We start from the raw sequence: 15,133 nt of genomic DNA on the forward strand, positions 1-15,133 counted from the left end.
AGGCAGCAGCAGCAACAGAGCAAGAGTCCCTTACAAAGAACAGGCACAGCACAGAGATGCACAATGCAATCTTCTCATACTCACAGGCAGCAGCGGTGCAAGCTTCTCACACTCACACGAAGGACATCACAGGCAGCTGCTGTGCAAGCTTGTTACACTCACAAGGAGACCACAGGCAGCTGAGGTGCAAGCTTCTCCCACTCACAAGAAGGACATCACAAGCAGCAGCGGTGCAAGCTTCCCTCACACACTCACAGCAGGTACTGTGCCAAGGCAGCAGCAGCAACAGAGCAAGAGTCCCTTATAAAGAACAGGCACAGCACAGAGATGCACAATGCAATCTTCTCATACTCACAGGCAGCAGCTGTGCAAGCTTCTCACACTCACAAGAACGACATCACAGGCAGCAGCAGTGCAAGCTTCTTACACTCACAAGAAGGACATCACAGGCAGCAGCAGTGCAAGCTTCTTACACTCACAAGGAGACCACAGGCAGCAGAGGTGCAAGCTTCTCCCACTCACAAGAGGACATCACAAGCAGCAGCGGTGCAAGCTTCTCACACTCACAAGAACGACATCACAGGCAGCAGCAGTGCAAGCTTCTTACACTCACAAGGAGACCACAGGCAGCAGAGGTGCAAGCTTCTCACACTCACAAGAACGACAACACAGGCAGTAACGGTGCAATATTCTCACACTCACAAGGAGATCACTGGCAGTACACACCACATGAACACACTCCATAACACATAGCAACAATACATTGGCATTTACAATGCCATTAGCTCAAACTCAAATAAATCCGAGCCCGATTGCATTTCTAATGCTTGTGTTTTTTGTAATCATGATTGGCCATTTTTGTTGTTAACTGGGTAGGGGGAATGCTAGGTGACGTGGATTGGGATATGAACTTGTTTACTTCAGACATGCACAGGAGGGGCAATATGTACCCACGGGTCACGCATGGCCCCTCCTGCTCAGGTATTGTTAGCATCACGTGTTGCACACGTGACTGAGTTGATTGTAGAGAAGGCTGTATGCTGCACTGGCATTAGAGTTGAAATACTAACAACAGGCAGTTTTCAATTTATCTTTCTTTCCCACGTGTTTGTGGGTGAAAATATGCAACATGCTTTACTGTGGATTTCGATTCCCACTGCCCTCTTATTTTGGTTACTTAATTCAAGGTTTTCTATAGCACAGAGCACATTGTGCAGAAAAGTAATTTGCAAAGGTTAAAGTGTTGAAAGACGAGGGTTGAGTCTGACATTCAATGGACTGGAGTATGAACTGTATTGGGATATGGGTTTTAAAATCCAGGTGGCCAGAGTGATACATGGCATGCGAAGTGGTGAAGGATTTTCACATGTGCGTCTCTGAAGTTTGAAATTTAAAAAAATAGCTGGAACATCTTCGGGCAATATTAGGATAGAAGGAAGAAGCGTAGCAAAAACCCATCTTTCAGCGGGAGACTTTTCTTCCAAATCTTAAAGTACACAAATTGCTGCTTCACCAAACGTTGACGATGCAGTTTACAACTTTTCCTACACACACTTAAAGAAATATAAGTGAATAAAGGAATAGATGGGGTTTGGATGTTTAAAGTACAAAATAATTCAGATGTTATTATTATAATTTACAGTTGTACAGGTGAAACTGGAAGTATCACATAGTTAGATTCAAATATCATATCAAGCGACTGCTTTCAGATGACGAGTTGTCAGCCATGTTTTTCTAAAGCTGGGTGCATTGATCAGTAGTTCGGACATTGCAACACCATGATGAAACTCCTCTTTGCTTCCCAGCTTTGACTTCTGTAGCATAGGATTTTAGTAATCAGTTACAGTGAATGCTGAGGCCGATGTGTGGGGCTCAACCTGCTGGCCAATCAAAGTAGTGAATTAATAGCTCTTCTGGAAAAAAGAACTAAAAAATAAACAACCATTCAATAATGTAGCCTCAAACGAAATAAGTTCTTTCTTCCTAGTTTTTTGCCTAGAATATACCCAGAGATTAATGACAGAATACCGAATTTTAATAATGCCCTATTCTCTTTCTCTCATAATCATAGCAGCTTAGGTGAAATGGTTGAACACACAGATACAAAAATTCCACTGACTTTAATGCACACATTGGCTTCAGAAGGTGGGAGCGTCAGGCAATTTTAAACATACACGATGAACGCTCTTCTACCAAACCTTAGCAATGTTTTCATGGAAAGTGATCCAATTGAACACATTTCTATATCAAAATGTTGGAAAGTTGCAAAACGACTTTATAACATCAACAAGTTTCTGTAGAGCAGATTCTTTGCTGATACAACTCTGTAAATTCATTCTAGGCCACAAAGCATGAGAAAAAGTGTGAGAAAAGATTCGTTTACCTGCTCCTACTTCAGAATATAATCTCAGAGGCTGAAGTATTACTTATTAAAGTATAGTAAATGCTGATCTGGCATTGTGAGTGGGTCTATTGCCACCACCCTCTCTCTCTTTTGTCAGATTGTCTGCCTCCAGGAAGTGTTTGGAAATTATATTTGAATGTGTTATATTTGCCATATTCACTTTTAAAAGTACTCCAATGGCTGCCATTTATGTGTGTTGCCATGTTTCTGGCCAGCTCTCCCCAGCGACGCAGCAGATGCAGCCCACCCAGACAATACAGTCCCCTCAGCCTACAGGAGGCCGCCGAAGGCGGGTCGTGGACGAGGATCCAGACGAGAGGAGGCGGAAATTTCTGGAAAGGAACCGAGCAGCTGCCACACGGTGCAGACAGAAGAGGAAGGTCTGGGTGATGTCACTGGAAAAGAAAGCAGAGGAACTCACCCAGACAAACATGCAGCTTCAGGTGTGTACTATATATCTCGAGGACACAGAGCCACTATTTACAGTGAAGGCATTTTCTGCACAAGTCGGACATACAGGAACTTTGTTTACAAAAAAAACATAAAATTATGAATGAAAACACAGACACAATCTTGACCTACTAATGAGGAGATTCTTCTCAGCATCAGCCAGAGAAAACTCAAAAGGCCTACAGATCGTGTTTTCACATGTCAAAGTTTTTTTTGAGAAATTGGTATGGGTTTCGAGGACAAGGGTGATGGGATTTAATGTTACTTTTTCCATCCCTTGGTATGTGAACAGTGTAGATTTTTGTCCCATTTTACATTGAGGTCAGGTTTTGGCAGCCTTCGATGATGGACGTGCTCAGTATTTACCTTTGATATTATTGGTTATTGCATCCTGTATGCTACAGTTAATTACATTTATGAATTCTTATCCAAAGTGTTATAGACATGAATCGAAACGTTGCCACTCTAGACTCTGTAACAGAAAGAGGGCTAGAAATCTCACAGAACTCGGCAGCCAGAATCATCCTCAACCTCCCACACAGAGCTCACACCACACCCATCCCGAGGCAGCTCTATTGACTCCTGATACACAAATCCACTATTTTCATACTCCTCACTCACACACTCAAGGTACTACATAAGTTAGGCACCACCTTCCTGAACAGTTGCAACTCCTTTCACCACACACATGATGCATAAACAGAACCAAATCAGGAGGATAGGCATTCTCTTACATTGCTCGTAAAGTGTGTAACTACATCCCACTCCACATCAGAGCTTTCTCCTCTCTTCTTCAATTTTTCAAGAAGCTCAATACCTGCCTTTTCAATTAAACAACCTACCCTTGGCAGGGGTAGGCAGACACACCTGCTCTCTGCCAGTATACCCTCACGGGTGATAGTGTGATGTACAAACACACATAGCATAACCGTAATAAATAATTGAACACATGTCTAGTGAATGTTTTTTTGGGCAAATCTAATCTTGTTTGAGATTTCTTCTTTGTTACCTTAAATGTAGGCGAAAGATATGTCCACTATCTTTTAAGTACTCATTTTATAATACTATTCATCTTTGACCATTTCACTCAGTGAACATGTCATGGGTATGAGCCACACCAAAGAACACAATGTTAGGTGGCATAGTAGTCAGGGTTGTCGTTCCTATCATCACCTGGATGAAGAGTGGCTCAGACAAGAGTCCATTAAGAGGTGAACAGGTATCTTAAACTACCTGTTTGTAATTGGCCTTTCCATAATGAAATTGGGATCTTTGTTGATATCCTATGAATGCCTCCAGTTGATAGGAATCATGACAGGCAACATCAGAATCAAGAAAACCCTCATCTAAGTAAGAAGCCAGGCAACAATGACACAAGGTTCATGCCTAGCCATAGAATTTACTCCAAAAACATTAGTAGAGCATGGCATGAAATTGATAGGGTAGCTATCTGATTCTGCTGCTTGTCAATTGGGTGCTGAAATAATATAGCCTATCTATACAGCCATTAAAGGCCTGCTCCAGCATTAAAGGCCAGAGCCGAAGGAGAGGGCCTTTAATAAGGGAGTGGGCCTTTAAAGGCTGGTATAGACCAGCTACGGCAGGCTATAAGGCTATTAGAACATTCTGCCCCATCAGTCCAGATTGTTCTAATTAGAAATACAAAGGCTTTGTGAGGCCTATGTTCAAAGCTGTTGCTGTGAAAAACAAACATTGAAATGTTGGTGCTCCAGACTTTTACCACCCATTGGAAGCTCAGAGCTACTCTATTGTCTTCAATAAGGCGCTCAACATTCCAGTGTTTTAATATGGCTTACTTCCTTCCCTTTACTAAAAGATATAGGGAAGCTGTCACATTACACTTCTTTTATATATACTTACATGGTATGGCAAAGCCAATCACGTTTATTAAAATAACAAGCCATTAAAGATATTGTTCATGATTTAAAGTCAGACCATGGCAAGATACTACTACCTTTATCACTTACCAACCAATAGACTAGTAGAATGCAAGTAGACGGAGTTTGACACTGCCGTAGTGGCTCCAACTTACAATGGCAAATATGGCCCTTTTATTGGAAGGAGAGGGCACGCCAAAGGCAGTAATGCTTGTTTTTTTTGCATGTGGCAGTATTCATACTCCTTGCACCACTGCTAGATTTCACATTCATGATATGACATGTACTCTATCTCAGGCACATAACTTTTAGTCAAAGCTTTACTTACACATCATTTGCTTACTGTCCATCAAGTAAATGATGGATTGATGTTGGGTACAATGATACTATCAGCTTATCACATTGCCTTGATAAGCTCATCTAGAAGAGTGATGGTTGTTTGTAGAGCATGTTGACTGAAAGTCTCTTTTCCTTTTACAGAATGAAGTTTCCATGTTGAAAAATGAGGTTTCACAGCTGAAACAGTTGCTATTAACGCATAAAGACTGTCCCATCACAAACATGCAAAAAGAATCACAGGGATATCTAAGTAAGTATCATAAATGCACAAATGCTACTGAGAGACGAAAAAGCACCATGGCAGGGCATCTTCATGTGCGTTGGGTTATGTAGTTCGGAAAAGGGGTTTGGGATAAATTGAAGGCTACCTTCCCTGTTATTTGTTATCTAGGGTGTAGGGTTGTAGGGGGGACAGTCTGTCCACAGAGAGTGGTGGTAGTGGTGCTAATGTGTATACTATCTACTACCATCACGGTTCTACTTCAGATACAGCATTGCTCAAATCATCACATAACAAGATCATGGAAAGCAGCCAGGGGCTGTTTATTGGCTCACATAGTCTTCAATTGTAGGCTGTTTCACACAAGAGCAAACTACCCTGGGGACCACTAGACAGAATATATAAAAATAGTCATATTCTGCTGAGTGGTGTTAAATTTTCTGCAGACCTTTAAGGAAATTTGCTTCATGAAAAAAATAATCTCTTTTGTACTAAGCAACCAGTAGAAAATGTTATATATATATATATTTTTTTTTAATGGAGCATGATCCCACATATTTTTGAAAGACATGAGAGTTTACATGTTTGTATTAGGTTTTAACAATTTGGCAAACTGCACTGGCCTCACTTGCATTCGGGTGTGTTTTTTTCAACAGAGAGTAGTTCAAGCTGTATAAAATTATATTTTGCTAGGATCATCTGCTTGAAATTCTTTAATCAACTTCTCTGCTCCCTGTGAAGCGTCCATTTTGGCATAAGGGTATCACAAAAAGAGATTCCTGTTTGATATGATTGAAACAGGTTGTATCACTGAATATCGACCCCCAGAATATTGTGGAACAAGAATATCGAGGAGAGAATATCGAGGGACAAAATCTTGAAATTTTAATGCATATAGGGAAGTATAGATTTGGTATTCCTAACTTTACAACTATGCACATTGAAGATATATGTACTCTATAGGTACATATATGTAGAGTTAGGTATAGGAAATCTATACCTTTCAATATTTTTTGTAATTTGTTTTACTCGTTGTTTCACACTGATATTCTGGGGTCCATATTGAGGGTGCACACTCTTCAAAACATATACGATTTACGATTTACAAGACCAGTTCATGAGAAGTCCATTACCCTTCCCTGCACTTGAAGACCAATTGCAGTACCTGGGGATTGTACTCAAAGCATCTCTGAAGAAATATCTCTGCCTCAAGTGTGACACACCTACAACTGCTGACTTGTTTTTCATCACTTTTTGCCAGTGGTGTTGTTGAGCAGCATACGGATTATGCAATTGACTCTCAGGCTGCACAGAGGAGTAAAGGAGGAAAAGGGGCCCTTAAAACCAGATTTTAATTTGCAGCTTGTGAATGCTATGTACTACTTGATCGCTCCTGAAACTCACAGTTGTAGTTTTTTGTCAACCAAATCAATCAGCATTCACCAACAACTCCTAGCTGTGGGCACTGATGAACAAGCACTAGCTGTGAAAACTGATCAACAGTTGCTTGCTGTAACATTATAGCATATCCCACACTTTAATCTGACATCACTTTAAATAATCATGATAAGTTATTCCATTGCCAGTAGTCCGCTAACTATGACATTTGTGACAGTGATGCCATTTGGCCATGATGGAGTCGCTCCCTTGATTATTTAATCTTTGAGACGCTTGCTAACAGGACAGGGAGAACTATTGCAGAGAAGCTGCTTAAAGAGTTTTAAAAATAATAAGTTAAAAGTGGCATTTTCCATTTTATACAGGGTGAGTACAACTACTCAAATGCTGCCACGTTTCGGGTAAGTTGAGTTTTCTTTTAAAGGTTTAGCTACTTTATGGGCAAGGATGTCCCAATTTTCTGTGTATTTGGTTCTCTGATGGTTTTATAAGTATTGTTACCACACGCTAACTGTCTCCTTTTAGAAAAGCAGATTGGTGATTGTTAGCTGCACAATACAGAACAGCTTCGCCGCACCATGAACACACGGGGTCTAATACACAAAGCCAAGTGTGCTTTCCAGACTGACTGACTTTACACAAATGGCTGGATTTACAACTGCATGCTGTTTACAAGCCTTAGACCCACAAATGATTTTTGTAATGCACTGTATCTCACCCAATGTCTGTGTAACATTACACACGAGCAGGGTTGGAAGTGGTTATTCCAAGGTGTATCTTCCTGGAATGTTTGGGATCACCGGTGTGGATACTCTAAAACTCGAGTCCATCTCTTTCACACACTGGAATTCTTCAGAGATTTACTCGTGACGGGGAGGAGGAAGCCCATTTCCAGGATGGAAAGGGGGTGGAATACACACAATATTTTTGGGAGTGTAGGACAAGGGGTTTCTGCACAGTTGAAAATGGGTTCCCCATGGAGAAACAATTTGCACTGCACAATTGGGCGGGCATTTCACCACGAGTAAAGCATGGTTCTACAATGCATACAATTACAAATTGGGGGAATGGTTCCACCAAAGCCAGAAAAAAAACAGTCTAGGATTATGCCTGGAAAGCTATAACTCTCACAAGTTTCCCAGCTTAACTTTAAGTTTAGGGATTTACAGAAGGTCCTAAATCTGCAGCTGTGCAGGTCACTGACCAGAATTGCACTTGTAGATGTATGACTCTCTCTCTCTCTCTAAATCGGACCCATGCGTTATATGCCTCTGTCTATAACATTGATTGTCCTCTAAACCCAAACCCACTACTTTCATGTAATTATTTGCTTGGGTAAGGTCATCATTTGAAAACTGTAGCTGGATGTAAATACAAAATTGTGAGTCATAATTGATCTACATAAAGCGATAGGGTAAAAAACTGTGTAAAGTATCAATGTTTTTCTTTCACAAAGGCCAATCGAAATTAATCTGTGATTCTGTGTCCGTAATTTTAATGAGAACTAGTCTTTCCGTTTTTTCCTGATTCCAGCTTTGGTGTGAAAGTGACAATTTCTAGCAGTCTTGTCCATAAAACCTCCAGATTCATCATCCCACCAACGGGTCTTAAATCTATGCACCCGTGCAATGGCATTCTAAGCCATGAATGTGTATATATTTTTACCAATTCCTTTGTGGGGAAAAATATGCGTTTGAAAGAGGGTTCTTTTTTGACACCCCTTTGTTTTGTGAAGTATTTCCACAACTATCATCCCATTATGTAGCATCTACCTGCACTAGCACATTTCTGTGGTAAATTGCTTTGTATACCCCTAATTATGACTCCACTGATGTAATGCTATGATTCTCTTGTTGATGGAATGTTGTTTCAGAGAGCAGCTGGATATGATTGGTATTAACATCTATATGCATGATACAAAATAAGAGATATGATGCAATTATTTGTTACTGATTGTTTGTGATAACCCAATTCAGCCTCGGTCACCATGAACTGCTCGTGTGGTGCTAACTTAAGCACAATACACATGCACCCACATGCATCATTGTTACATTTTGCGATTTTTTAATTGCGAAAAATAAGGAATCGCAATTAAGAAATCGCAAAATGCTATGCATTAAAAAAATCGCAATATTTTTAGCGATTCCTTATTTTTCCTTAATTGCGATTCACAATTTGCGAATCGCAATTAAGGAATCCCTCCCCATTGATTCCTATGGGCTTAGAGGCCCATAGGAATGAATGGGAAGCCATTCTCATTTTGCGATTCGCAATTAAGGAATCGCAAAAAGAGAATGCTATTTCAAGGGTGTAGGGGGGGTACAAAGGACCCCCCCCCTACACCCCTGAAATGTACCTTTAAGTGCACTTTTCACACACACGCCCCAAGGGCATGTGTGTGTGTAAAATGAAACTTTCAAAAATGCACTTTTGTGCATTTTTGAAAGTTTTCGCAAATTACCATGAAGGTTGACTTCATGGTAATTTACCTCTTCCAATTTGCGAATTCGCAAAAATAAATTATTCATGCATTGCATTTAAGAAATAACACATTGCGATTTCTTAAATGCACTCACAATTTAAGAAATCGCGACATAATTGCGATTCCTTAAATTGCGAAAAACAAAAAAAAATGATGCATCCCAAAAAATGAAATTGCATTCGCAAACGGCCGAATTTTGCGATTCGCACCGTTTGCGAATGCAATTCCCTTTGATGCATGTGGGCATTGGAATCTGCTGTTTTGCATCATATATTCTGTGATGGTAGTCAATTGGCTATAGAATAGTTCTCAAATACTGTGATCACTGGTTTCACTTTCACAGTTTATCAACAGGATTTAAGCCCCCCCTACTTTAACAGTTGCCCATCACCTGTGAAATAGTTTGTTTATTTCAATAGTTTTTCTATGAAATCACATACAACCACCTCACTTCAACCTATTTGTGGGACCCAAGTAGAGTATTTCCACTGATGTATCTCATGGCCTATGCCTCTTATGTATTTTAGTATAGTTTTGTTCAAGTGTTCAAACATCAATGACAGCACTGCTGCATTCATACACCTGGCCAGGGCCGGCTCTAGGGCGGTGCGACCGGTGCCACCGCACCGGGTGCTGCCATCCGGGGGCGCCATGTTTGCAAGTTTAGTATTATTTTAAAGCATCCAGCAATTTCCAGGCAATTAAAAAAATGTCAGTCTAACTCCTGTGATTAAAGGTCTTCCTGAAGAGAGATCGGAGTTTTGTTTAATTGGGGTTTTGACTCACTATAGTAGGGCAGAGGGTTAATACTAACCCTGGGCGTAGGATCAGTGGCGGTGCGTCCATTGGGGGCGTTGGGGCGTTGCCCCACTCGCCATGGACGACCGTCACGCTGAGGAAGGTTAAATGTATATTCTAAATCGGAGCGTGAGCAAACTTCTCTGCGGCAACCCCTAGCTCAGCTGACCGGGACAAGCCCGACATCGCAGAAGGTGTGGGGGCGGGGCTGCGGCAGTGATTGACAGCGCAGCACAGCAGTCTGCAGAAACAGCGCAGCTGCAATGTGCGCGTGTCAATGTTTGGCGACTAATGTTTTGGACTTGCCCGCACATGCGCTCATTGTATATTACCTTCCCCTCCCTCCCCAACAGCGACTCAGAGTGCGAGGGACCCGGGACCCCTCGGTCTCATATGGGCAGGCACTAACCCTGCTCTTAGCCAATCCTGGTGCAGTGGTGCTGCTAATGCAGCGCCAGGATTGGCCGAGACTCCACCACGCAGCCTGGTACATTTCAAAGCCAAACTGATGGAACACTCGAGTCTCTGAGGCGACGGCACATCGCGTGATCCGATCCGGGGTGTGGAGAAGGAGCGAAGGTCCAGACTGAGGAAGGTAAGTTTTCTGTATTTTATTACCCTTGCCGTCCCCCGCACAACACTTCCGTACCCTCACCCGCCCGTAACTCTATAGATTTATGTAGCCCCACCGTGTCCGGAGCTCTGTTGCTTCGCATTCATACATGCAGGCATTGTTAATACATCTTACATACATTTATTAAATGGCCAATAACCGTAGACGTGATAATGTTTCTCAACATGTTAATCAGTGTCGCAGGCAGGGTGTGACATGTCCAATGTGCATTCGCACACCATCAACACCGCACACAGTGAGGGCCGGGGCCCCCGGCCCGGAGGATGCCAGCGCGTCGAGCGAGCACCCCACTTAGATGCCCGCAGGGTGCCAGGAAGCAGGAGGGGGGGTAGGGGGGGTCACAGCGCCGTGCCCGGCCTGCCCTGAGTCACTTGTGCGCGAGAGGCCTGTCGTCATTTTCTCCAGGGGCCTGTTGCCGTGAGCTATGTGCGTATCGCCTCTTAGCACAGTAGACCTATGAAGGAAATGCACATTTTGCTCCGAATGCATTTTTTTAATACACTTTTCTGGGGCCCCTGCAGCACTTCGCGCAGCGGGGGGATGGGGGGAGGTGACACGAAGGCGTGACTGCAAAGGAAATGCAAGGGGCTTGCATAGCTCGAGGGGTACTTAAATACATATGCATTATGTTGCTAACATCCTGTTGCAGCCAACGGAGTCCTCGGATGGAGCGAGGAACGGGCCATCTATGGCCAGTGCAGTGTTAATTTTAAGGATCGTCCACTGAATGTCAACAACACCCTCCCCGTCCCGTGAGAACGCATGTTTTTCCTGCTCTGAGTGGACTGGGATTGATGGCCCTCGGCCTCTGTAATGTGAAGAGAACTGAGGCAGACGGACATAGGGCCATGATGATGCTTGACTCTACCCCAGTCCTTCTGGCGTTTCTGAAATCGTGGCCGGTCTGGAAATCCCAAGTTTCCCTATTTGACATATTAGCGCTAATGCAAGTTCAGGACTTTAAAAAAGTTAACCTGTGGGGAGAGAGAGAGAGATACCCTGGTATTCAAGGGAAGCAATGTCAAAGGACCACAGACTGCCTGTCATGTACTGTATAAGCAGCAGTAAAAAGCACCCCTCCGGCATCTGTAGACCACGCCTCTTTAAAGATCAGAAACAGGAGAAATTAAATCTGGCCTCCAATATAGAAATCTGACCTAGTTCTCCCCGCCTTTGACTCTAAATGTAATCCCTGACCTTTCTTTCATCACCAGCTCGCGCTCGCTGCCCGGAGGTCTGGTGTTTTCACTTCCTCTGTGGTCCAGCAGCTTTTGGTAAAGGACCTCCGCTTTGTCCTGAGTGACTTCAGCTCGAGTGGGACTTCGCTTGCTCAATTCAATTCAATTCAATAACTTTTATTCGATTACCAGTTGTATAATCATAAAAAGTACATAGAATTTTTTTTCATCACAAACATAAATTTAAAAAGACAAAGTTAAAAAATTTACTTAAGGAAAAACTTATGATTTAAGTGTTTCTGTTCAGTTTGAAAGATTTTTACGTATTGTGATAGTGGCTTTTAAGAAAGTCGCTATGGATTTAGCTACATGTGGCGAGTCCAAACACTGCAGAAAGAGAAATGCAGAATGACACTGTCTATGACCACTGGAACGAAGAAGTGGAATAATCCAAGATTTACGCGGAGATTTATAATATTTGCAAAACAGAGTAATGTGAATCGTTGTTTGTGGAGACATTCCATCGCATGGACAGTTCATAAGCGTGCGGGACCAATTGTGAATTGCGGGAAAGGAAACTAAACGAAAAAAAGTATTAAAGCGAAATCTTGTTAATAAAAATTTCTCGTGGTTTGACAAAAAATAGGACAAGTAGGGTTGCATACCTTTGAGAGGTTGTATTACACAAATTTGGGTATTCGTAGTTTTTGTAATCTCTGCCTGATTTCGCAGCTCTCTCAGGTGGGCCAAACACATTGACTTTAGCTGTTTTCTAGAGATATCTTCGATAGCAGCAGGCTCATCGAAATAAGACTTGCAGCCAAGGTCAGTAAAAAAGTTCCGCACGTAGATCAACCATGGAATCTTGTGCCAGTTGGTTAGGGCTAAACAGTCTATGATGAGGGATCGTGTTAAATGACACTCGGGTTTGGTCCATATGCGTTGCCACAGTAAGATAGGTTGGGAACGGATGGTGTCTGTAATGTATTCCATGCCAAGCTCGCTATGAGAAGCGAAGTTCGGGGAGCTATGCGGGAGGGCTAGCACATATTTGATGAAGCCGTTCTCTGTTACTTGTAGGTGATCTATATGGCCGTACCCCCACACGCCTGCTCCATAAGTAGCCACACTGTGGCACTTAGCATAATATATTTTCAAGAGTTCAGGTGGAGCAGGTTTCCCCAGTTTTCTCGAAAAAGAGATCAGGGCCGATGTTGCACGCCGAAAAAGGAGGTTTCTAGTGGCCGTAGCTTGACGCCAGTTTAAAGCATCATCCACGAGAATTCCTAGATAAGGATATACAGAAGTTTTTTCCAACTTTGTGTTATCCACCAATATTGATTTATGTTTTTTGACCCTCGGGCCAATGTGCATGGTAAAGGTCTTTTTTATATTGATTTTCAGGCCAAGTGAGTCCATAAAGCTGCTATATTTATTGATTTGTTTCTGAAGTTGATTTAATGTACGGGCCAGTATGACTGAATCATCTGCATATAGCAGGGTCGGTATTGGACGGTGGTTTATATGGGGTAGGTCCTGGCTCCCTTCCAGCATGGCCTGCTCTAGTCCATTGGTGTAAAGGTTGAACAGGAAGGGAGCCAGTACACAACCCTGTCTTACTCCCTTTGTTATTGAAAATGAGCGGGACAACTCTCCGTTGGTACCATATCTGACTCGCCCTGAAGCATTAGAACAAAGTTCACGGAGGAAGACTATTAAAGGAGGATCCACTCCAAGGTCACTGAGTATTTTCCAAAGTTTTCCGTGGTGGACGCAGTCAAATGCCGCACTGAGGTCGACATAGACAAGGAAGATGTTACCTCCTTTGGCGCCAACATATTTCCCGGTCAACAGGACAAGGTTCAGGGCCTGTTCCACGGTCCCAAGCCCCTTCTGGAAGCCATATTGCAGGTCGGTCATGATGTTATTTTCCTGGGCCCAAGATTGTAAACGGTCCAGGAGCACTCGACCTGCAATTTTACCCATGGAATCCAGAAGGGAGATTGGCCTGTAGCAGGCTGGGTCGCTACGGTCGCCTTTTTTAAAGATGGGTAACAGGGTTGACGTCGACCATGACTGATAAAGCCCATCCGATGTTACTGCTGCCATAACCTGGGTAATTATCGGTGACCAGAGTTCTATGTTGTGGAGAAAAATGTCCATTGGAACTCCATCGGGGCCCGGAGCCTTGCCTGGTTTCGATGCCTTAATTGCTTTAATAACTTCGCTGTGTTGAAAATGGATATTTATCGGGTAGATATTATTCTTCGATGTATGGGCTTCACTTGGTTCTGATCCTGTTTCTGTTGCATTTTGAGAGGATGGACCGAAGATTTTAGAAAAATGCATGACCCAGTCATCCTCCGTGATTGCTACATCTAGATGCTGGCCTTCTGTGCTATCGGCCAGAAAAGGAGATCTTATAACTTGCCAGAATAGGGCACTATCCTTCCTTTGGCTGCTGTCATGGAGTTGTGTCCATAGGTCTTGCTTAATTGCTTTTTTGCGTTCCCGTCTGGCTAAGTTATATAGTTTTCTTAAATTGGAGATTTCCACGTGATTTCTCATGGGGCTATGTAAGGCTTCTTTCAAGCTTGAGAGGGCTTTTCGACAAGCTGCGTCGAACCATCTCGTAGTAGAGGGCTTAATGTTCTTTAACTTGACAAAGAGTTCCTTACCAATTGTTTCTAAGATGTTCTGAAAGCTATTAACGATTGACCGAGGTGTGGTATCTGAAGATAAGCATTCAAGTACCCAAGGCTTAGATTTTTCAAGAATCTTCTCTGTCACTTCCACCGGGTCAATCTTGGCCCATTTGACTGTATAGCCATTCAGTTTGTTCATGGTTAATGAGTTTTGATTTAAGAGACTCATTTTTGCGGAGTGTGCATTAGCCATTTTTGGGGTGATTCTTACACTGATTGGATAGTGGTCACTCATTGCATTTGTCCCTGTTACGAAATTGGTTAGTTGCCCCTTAAGCGATTGGGAGGACAGTATGTAGTCTATAGTTGTTAGGAAGCCTCTTCCATGGAAAGTTGGAGAAAAATCTTTCTGTGGATCTACTAGCTCATTTGCAAAGTCCAAATCTAAAGAAAATAGAATCTCATTTAACTTGTTTCCACAGGTCGAGTGAGCAAAATGGGGCATGGGATTACCATGTTCGTTTTGCAGCCCACAGTTTCCATTTTTGTGGTTAAGACACAGTGGAAGATTAAAGTCACCGCCCCATATTAAGTGTACTGTGTTTTGGTTAAAATCATTTTGCAGGGCTGTTAAGAAAGTGGCAATCTCTACTAGGATTGTCAGACTATCCAATGTAGTTAAGTTAT

At 42.6% G+C, this 15,133-nt stretch overlaps 1 protein-coding gene across 3 annotated transcripts in view; it reads left to right on the plus strand.

Moving 5' to 3' along the window:
• CREB5 (cAMP responsive element binding protein 5) overlaps window positions 1-15,133 on the plus strand; it is a 353,305-nt gene that overhangs the window by 320,307 nt on the left and 17,865 nt on the right. For 2 of the 3 annotated variants that reach the window (XM_078663497.1, XM_078663496.1), the window contains 2 exons: window positions 2,620-2,847; window positions 5,233-5,341. In XM_078663497.1, coding sequence (XP_078519623.1) covers window positions 2,620-2,847; window positions 5,233-5,341 — 337 coding nt within the window. Of the gene's footprint in view, window positions 1-2,619; window positions 2,848-5,232; window positions 5,342-7,074; window positions 7,111-15,133 lie in introns of all 3 variants that reach the window. The other variant, XM_078663498.1, reaches the window with a different exon arrangement.

This window comes from Lissotriton helveticus, chromosome 10, assembly GCF_964261635.1.
Source record: "Lissotriton helveticus chromosome 10, aLisHel1.1, whole genome shotgun sequence".
NCBI classification, from domain to species: Eukaryota; Metazoa; Chordata; class Amphibia; order Caudata; family Salamandridae; genus Lissotriton; species Lissotriton helveticus.